Below are 8,564 nucleotides of genomic sequence, written 5' to 3' on the forward strand. Positions count from 1 at the left end.
TATATCAAACACTCGAAAACAGATATGAACATAACATATTGGTACTACAATAAGGTAAAAAACATATATTTAAAACAAAATCTGATATTAGATTTTGAGAATTTGGAATGTTCAAGCTTGTGCTTAATCTTCAGTTTTTAGCATTTACACCTTTTTTTCTAAAAAAAATTTTTAAACGTCAAATAATTGGAGGAGTATTAAATTATAAAGAGACTTTCTAATTTAAAATGAATTAACATAACTAAACAATTACAGCTTTCTAATGTAATACTTAAACTCACCTCCGTACAGCATCAAGGCTTTTCTTTTCAATTATTTTTTCTTCATGTTTAAATGTATATAACATGTCAGATTTCTTGATAATATCTCTTATCACATCAAAATTCAAAACTGCAATAAAGTAACAAAAAAAATCAATGCATATCTATTACTATATTATTCCATTAATAAATTAAATAATCTAGGTATGGAGTAACCTCTTCATTAGAAATACATATATTATACCTGCCATCTTTGTTGGTGTCTGATGCAAAATAAAATTTGCATATAGCGCCCTCAATCTAATAATATTAAATAGAGCACCGTCTATGTTATTTATTTTTTAATTGTAGTGGAATTGCTAAGGATTACAGTTGTCGCGGTCTGTATAGCTTCGTTAAAAGAAATTTATATCCTCCGTATTCACATATTAATGACAAATCCACTTTTAGGAATTTTAAAATATAATCGGCCTATACATTTTATCTTTTGCAAACATTTTTATGGTGCGTGAGATAATGCAATGTAGGTGCGAGATGATACAATGTAGGTATGGAACATGGAGTGTGGATGCTCATGCGTGAGACACACGCACTATGGGTGAGAGTTGGCAGGTGTAATAAAAACAGATGATATATTGTATCTTACTTGTATCTGGTTTAAATCGCTTCATATCTGACCTCAGCTCCATTGCATCGTAAACATGATCTGAAATATTTAAGTAAACTATTTTATACATATTAATTATTACATATTTTTATATCTTTCATACTTTTAAATATATTATTTATGTACTTTTTATTATATTTGCTATCTTATAAAGTACGAACAAAGGCGACATAATTTACAACAATATTCAATTGATACAATACTTACGAACCTTATAATAAATGATATTGACAATCATTATATTAATAATGAGTAAAGTTACCTGATGATTCCTGATGATGACATAATTAATGTCGAAATATTGAATCCCGACACAATGGCGTGTACTAAAGTTACCTTTCATTATAACAATATTAAAATGCCTATAGTATTTGAATATGACCTAACTATTAGTGATACTGTACTGAAGATACTGACACAGGCAACAAAATTAATAATACTTGATAGCATTGTTACTGCTGTTATTGTGTATCTTTCATCAACATTTAGTTGCTGGAATGATTAGCCTACTATACTTATTTACACAGGACGTTATCATTAGTGATGGCACACTCTACCCATAACCGCATAGGCCCATTCTAGGGAAAAACCAGTAAAATATAAACTTTGTTTAATACTTTAATACACTAACCTCGCCTGACACCCATTGCTTCAGCAAGGCTTGCAACTGTCATTGCTTTTTCCACCTCAACAATCTTCTTTCCTTTTCCTTCTCCAAATTTGCTAGGGTCTAATTTCTTCTTTTTCTTGTTGGATGCATAAACTGTTGTTCTAAAATGCCTACTTTGCAAATATGTAGCTGATTTAACTTGGCAATTTTGATATGGTAGGCCTAGAGTCAAGTCTTTGCAATTTTCATGTCTGCATGATTTTGGTATTAATTTAGCTGCTAATGATGAGCTCTTACAAAATGTATGTGTACTTCTAAGCAATTGAGAGGACAGTCTGGTTGATGGATGTGCCATTTTCATCAGGCTTCCTGGTAATAAAACAGAAAACAAAAAAGTAAGAAGAATTTCAATTTGTTTTAGCAGCCAATTTTTAAAACTTAATTTAAATTAATAATACCCAAAATTACATACAAACAAAAATTACAGGAAATTAAATTGAACATGAACCAAAAGTCAGAGAAAAGAAAACTTAAAAGAAAAAATCTGGTTTTATTAAAGGCATTTTCGTATGAAAATCATTACATTTTAAAGGGGACAGCCTATCTAGGGGGATGCACGCCCCTCCAAAAATTACTCGTGCCACCTCCCCTCCTACGTTAAATCACCTTATTTTGCCAGTTAGCACCCCTCAACTGATCATCCAGCTCCCCCACTTCACCTTCTCCCCCCCCCCCACCCCACCCCCCACCCCACCATCAGCACCTCCATCTCAAGACTTCTAGATACGCTACTGCACTGCTTACTTGGACTCTCCCTATTCGGGATCTAGACTAGGGCCTAGCTAGGCTAGGCCTTCCGCTCCATCCATCCATGAACACCAGACACAGAGAGGGCTGCCTAGTTCTCTTCAGCAGACAGCCAGCTAGGCTAGATCTGCTTGGAAATTAATAAAGCTTAGCTGACCGTGCAGTAGCCTAATCTAAGCCCCTATCCTATAATTATTAATGATAAAAATACAATTTTAACACACGCTCTTACTAAGTAGTCTTTAACCTACATATAAGAACATTCTCTGTTCAGTGTATGGATGTGATAAAGCACCAAACTACGGAAATGAGGTTTAGCTCCTACACAACGTAAAATAATAGAAGGAGTTATTCTCATCGTCGTTGCAAGTATAACGAGATATCCAACATCAGAAAAAGACCCCGGCGCGCCACTTAAACAAAATAATCATTTTAAAACAGAGATATGAGAAGTTTTATCACGACATTGGAAAGTAATAAACTTATGGATGGAGAATTTAGATTTGCCACCTAAAATTGTAACTAGTGCTAAAAGAGGTAATGTTCAAACCTTGCGTTTGTTTCCTATTTTAGGAGGCTCACTCGAGTCTAGGCTAGCTAGTAAATAGAAGGAAGCATCCTAGGCTAGCATAGTCCAGGGAGAGAGTGAAATAGGCCCTAGGCTAGCTAGCCTATTGACTGGCTATATGGCCTAGGGCCTAGGCATCCTGGGGCCTAGCCTTAGGCTAGTTAAGACTGGTCTCCTAGTACACTTTCTTATAGATAGGTAGTCTAGCTGTAGATATGTGTGGTTGTAATGGTAATACACTTACAGGTACAGTGGTTAAATCTCTTGTTTGTATTTATTGCCCTAATTTCCTACAAAAAAAAAATTATTTAAGAAAGTGGTTATTCATGATGCCATGGCATAGCCCATACAGGCCTAGGCCTACGCATTGGCTGGTCTAGGGAGAGTAGTGCATTTAAAGATAGCAAAACTGAAGTTTAATTAAGTTTAATAAGCTGGTTCAAACCAATCAAATCAGATTTTTGTAAAAACAAATCACTGGAACAATCATAAGCATTGCCAAAATATAGTCAAAATCAAAGTACAATCAACTTGTTTTAACTTTAATTTGATAGTTCGGTAATTTACACAACAACAAATTGAATGCCTGGGAATTATATTCAAAGAGATAGGATATAGTATATCACCATACTATCTCTATCGGAAATTGTGGGAAGGTGCCGAAAATTCATGTTAATGCTAATTAAAAATGATCTACTGTATAGAGATAAATAGTCTAAGAATCTAATACAGTCTGATACAATGTATAAAAACTCTAAACTGGTTGCAATTGGTAAATTTTTTGTGATTTACATTTATTTAATTCATGTAATTATATATATTATTTAAGCTCTGTCCAGACTCTCATTTTCTTTTGACAAAAAAAAAGTGTTGTATGCCCATATATAGTCCTAGTGTGTGCCTATATGGTTATGATGTGATGTCATCATGACCATATTTAGGCATAATCACATGTTTTTCATAGTCAGGACAGAGCCTATAACAACAGTACTATTATTGGTTTTCACAGCAGGATTAAAGACCTTAGCTTCTGTGCTGTGCCTATCAAAACCAGATTTAGAAAGAGCCACCAACCTGAATTCTCATGAAGTGTCCATACTAGTCCAGGCAGTGTCTGAGGCTGCATATCAAACTCCAATAATAACAGGTTGGTTTTTAATTACTGTAGTCGTATGGATTTTCATGTATTTGTTGATTCAAAATGTACACACATTTTATTTTTTCGTTTTCTTTGCTCTGGTAGCATTACGAAATTTCACGGGTATTTTTCCTTTTGTTCATGTAAAGTGGATAGAGGCAACTTTATTTTATTATGCTGTACAGTATACTGTATATTAAAGACTTACATTAATATTATTATTATTAATTGGATAAGAGTTGTATAGCTTAGTGGTTAAGGGTTCTTGTCCAGTTCCTGTGACAGTAGGATTTTTCTGAATACTAAAAACAACTCCAAGCCTTATTCATAAAAAAAAAAAAAACTAGGGTTGTAAAGCATTGTCTTCCCTGTTAATTGTGAGTTAATTTCTGTTCGATGCCAATGAAATGGAAAACAACTAGTATAATAATTTGTTTATGTATTTTTCTCTGGAGTGCTGGACATAAAGCATGGAAAATGCCACACATCGATGATTGTTCAGAAGCTGAGCCTAGGCTGCCCCCGTCTTGATGCTTTCCTTCATGGTGGTATCCTGTCTCAGGGCATCACTGAAATAGCAGGTGAAAGTGCCTCTGGGAAAACACAGATTTGTATTCAACTTTGCCTCACAGTTCAATGCCCCAAGGCTCTGGGTGGCCTAGATGGAGGTAAATCATAATCATTGTTTAAGTTTTTTTTTTACAAAAAAAAAAAAAAATCAAAAAAAGTTACAAAAATCTTTGACATGAAAATGTACAGGCCTTAATATATAAAAAAAACCATACTGTACTTGTTGATAATGATGATATTATTAATTTTATAATTTGTATACAGTATATTTAACAGACTGCAGATGATAGTAATAACTACTGTATCAGAGTATAGAACTGGAAGAGGTCTGAGTCAGGGTTTCGTTAGAATGTAATCCTATTTCAAAAAGTATTACCAGGAACTAGAGGGCTTCCTTCAAAATGCAAGTTTGGAACTCTATTCAAATTCTAATAGGCGCCCCCTATCTCATGGTAGTACTTTCATACTGTAGTTTTCACACAAAATCAAGGCAGTCGGACATCTTGCAATTCTATACTCTATGGTTATATTAATGATTATTGTTATTAATGTATAAAATAATAACATTATTATAATAATATTTTAAATTAATAATAAAATTGTAAAGTATTTTTAAATACAAAATAACTAAATAGGATAATCAATGATTTCTGTAGGAAAAAAGGTTTATAAACAGTGTAAACTTGAGGATTTGTAATTGTCAAAATACACTGTCACTGTAGTTTGAATAAGAAATACAAATAGACAATATAAACTGTGAAGATTAACACATAGCTCTAGTGTATAAGCATACAAATTGCTAAATTGTGTAATTTCTGTAACTGTATACATATGCACTGAGGAAGATTAAACATAAGTAATGTATATTGTAGGCATGCATACAAATTAATGTATTATATATTTTGCCTGACCGTCTCTAGGAGCTGTATATATATGCACTGAGGACGCTTTCCCAAGCAAACGCCTTCATCAGATGATCCAGATGTTCAACGAAAAAATTGGCAGTGAAATGGCATCAAAACTGAAACTAGGAGATCATATCTATGTAGAACACATATCAGAAATGGTAATGTTTCTATTGCCTTAGGCTCTGGCTATACGATTAAATTTTATGTTACAGATTTAGTGATGTAACCATATATGGGCATGATATATTACATAATACCCTAATCAGACTGCACTTCCTTGCGATCAGTTGCGAAGTAGTTAGTGGTAATCCAAAACTGATTACTCCTGATCGCAACCAACCAAGCGCATTCAGACCAAATCAGACACAAACAACTTTATATTGGAATGGGAAGTCATACAGTATGAGGCTTCCGATGGCTAGACCTATGTTGACTGACCTCAGCCTATCAGTCCCTGTGGAATTTCGTTGTGACTGGATTCCTTGGTAATTGGGAGTAATAAAGATTTTAGCACCCAATCACAACAGGCAACAGTTGTGACATTGATCATTTATCAACTACTGTAAATGAGCTTTCACACATGTGAGTGCGATAGGCTGTCACAATTGCTACAACCAATCGCAATGTGATGCTAGTCTGAATAATGCATATCACAGTTTTTTGTCACATAAAGTTTGATAATCTGTACAGGCCCAATATACCAGTGTTATGTGTGAAAAGTGCATTTTTTAAAATCCAATAATGTAATTTTTTATTTCTTAAAACAAGAGCTTGTTTTTCCTAGAGTGGGTTTTCATAATCTGTCACCTGACAGGCAGTACACATCTCATAGTTTTTTCAGCTCTATATCTGATATATATACATATATATATATACACACATATATATATATATACACAATTTTATTTGATAGATATGTCAGCCCTAATCAATAAACTTTATTCTTTTTTTCAGGATCAGCTGTGGCACTGTATCACACAACGAATTCCAATTCTCCTTACTCGCGGCCTAGTTAAACTGGTCGTGATCGACTCATTAGCTGCGATATTTCGCTGTGAGTACGATTCGCATGAAATAGCCCAACGAGCCAAGCATATCCAGTCTGTAGGGGCTAAACTGAACTGGCTGAGCTCTCAATACGACGTTCCTGTTGTATGTGTCAACCAGGTATTACCTAAGACTATAAAAATATCTTGTTATTATGTAACTGACTCGGGCGATAACCCTACATTTGTCTTTAAAATTCAAATTGTGTTTTTGGTACAATATTTTAAAATCCTATTTGTATTATAATCTTTAAAAATATGTTAATTTTATGAGAAGTAGTTGAGTATTAAGCTCTGTCCCGGTTATAAAATGTGTTTCAGCTGGAGAGCTGAAATGTAGGTTACGATAGAACATCGTCTTTTGGATGAGTCCTGTGTGCATTATGGCCCATGTGCATGTTAAAGAATGCAGTACACTCTTCAGAAAAGAGTAGGGAATTTTCTGCCGGTGTACTGCCCAATCCACCACCGAAATACCCCACTGGAAACAAGTCTTCGGATTGTTACGTGATCGTTGTTATAACTATTTCTGTATAATTACTTTTTTGTTTCATTTCTTAGGTAACAGCAAACATGAAACGTTCCAGTAATCCATTTGAGCCTTCGGTAGTCCCTGCTCTTGGCTTAACATGGGCAACATTTGTGAAGGTCCGTTTAATGATTTCCCGTACCAACTACCGACTAAATGTAGATTCTCAAGGCTCCGAGGAATGTAGGCCAGGCCTGAACCCCACGGAAAGTGTTGTACGCTCTATGGAGGTGGTTTTCTCCCCACACTTGCCCAAGGATAAGTGTTACTTTATCGTAGAACAAAGCGGTGTCATTGGCCTAGCATGAGACTCATTTTATCATTTGTGCTATTTTAATCCAAGAGACATTCTCACAGTTTGACATCATAATTAATCTGCTTGACAAACACATTATTTCATCTCTTGATGCAATGCAGTGGTGTATGTAGGGGTGCGCAAGGGAGGATTTCACACAAGTAAATAAAGCTCCCATCATCAAGCCCTCCCCCAGTCCACCTTCATGCCCTGCCCCCATTAGTCCCCCATTTCAAGAATCCTAGATACTGTTATGTTATAGTGTTATGTATAACCTTTGAAATCATCTAGCCATTTTTTCAATGACCGTTTTTTTTCTCTTGTGGGTTTTGAATCCCACAACTTTGCAGCAAAAGATTTACCAAAGACAATACTGTACTTTAATAAACATTTACAGTATTCATTTAATTAATAGAAACAAATAATAGGCCTAACCAATGCAGTGCCCTCAGCTGGTAGGACTTATATGCAATCAGTAAGCTATTAAAGCTGTTTTTATGAAATGATGCCTCTAAATCACTATCAGAACTGCTGACTTCTTGAATTTGACAGTTGTTACACATGGCAACCTGTACTCTCTATATATAGGCATATCATATACCCTCAAAACTGAACAGAGACTCACTCAAATCCAAGTAATCACTCTTAGACCATAGCATACTGACGCTATATAAATGCCTTTCTGAGAATTGATAACCATCGGTATTTATACATTCATTTATTCAATCATTCATTCATTGAATTTTAGGCACATTTATTTTATTGAGGTAAACTGCACTAATGAATGGAAATACAGAACTGTCAATTTACATTTGCCGTATCAGAATGATAAACAATATGTGTGCAATATTTGTATGTATATGAAATAAAGTACTTTTTATAACCACAAGTTTTCTTTTGGTTTTTCATTACTTTAATATTTTGTTTGAAATGCTGATTCACAAATCTTTAACAAACTAATAATTCACCATTCATCGATCCTTGGAATTTTGTAAAGATATTATTTAACTCAAGTTAGAAGGTGTAAGAAAATGGACCTTCCACTATGCCCCGCCCCTTGGATATTGTTGCTAAGGTCACACAAACGACAATGTTAAAACAAACGCGATCACGTGCGTGCGATTGTGAGTTAATCATAAATTATCTTGTCAAGTCGACATAATATA

The 8,564-nt window shown here is 34.4% G+C and overlaps 2 protein-coding genes across 4 annotated transcripts in view; one reads left to right on the top strand and one right to left on the bottom strand.

Annotated features, from left to right (window-relative positions):
- LOC117100818 (translation initiation factor IF-2, mitochondrial-like) overlaps nt 1-2,733 on the bottom strand; it is a 10,112-nt gene extending 7,379 nt beyond the window's left edge. Inside the window, exons 1-4 of one of the 2 annotated variants that reach the window (XM_033240641.1) lie at nt 2,596-2,733; nt 1,559-1,906; nt 907-966; nt 282-390 (exon numbers count right to left, since the gene is read on the bottom strand). In XM_033240641.1, the coding sequence (XP_033096532.1) occupies nt 282-390; nt 907-966; nt 1,559-1,898 (509 nt within the window). In that variant the 5' untranslated portion in view covers nt 1,899-1,906; nt 2,596-2,733. Of the gene's footprint in view, nt 1-281; nt 391-906; nt 967-1,558; nt 1,907-2,576 lie in introns of both variants that reach the window. The other variant, XM_033240642.1, reaches the window with a different exon arrangement.
- LOC117100819 (DNA repair protein XRCC3-like) lies at nt 2,721-8,290 on the top strand. 2 transcript variants are annotated; one of them, XM_033240643.1, is made up of 6 exons: nt 2,721-2,881; nt 3,922-4,059; nt 4,506-4,718; nt 5,541-5,686; nt 6,483-6,695; nt 7,136-8,290. In XM_033240643.1, exons 1-6 carry the CDS (start codon nt 2,833-2,835, stop codon nt 7,409-7,411), a joined length of 1,035 nt encoding a protein of 344 aa, XP_033096534.1. In that variant the 5' UTR covers nt 2,721-2,832; the 3' UTR covers nt 7,412-8,290. The 2 variants fall into 2 exon arrangements, with proteins under 2 accessions (XP_033096534.1, XP_033096535.1); XM_033240644.1 differs by having other exon boundaries at nt 2,722-2,881; nt 3,925-4,059.
- Nucleotides 8,291-8,564: the final 274 nt, after the last annotated feature.

The sequence above is a fragment of the Anneissia japonica genome, unplaced genomic scaffold, assembly GCF_011630105.1.
Source record: "Anneissia japonica isolate Jap-2015-1 unplaced genomic scaffold, ASM1163010v1 scaffold287756_len632865_cov181, whole genome shotgun sequence".
NCBI lineage: Eukaryota > Metazoa > Echinodermata > Crinoidea > Comatulida > Comatulidae > Anneissia > Anneissia japonica.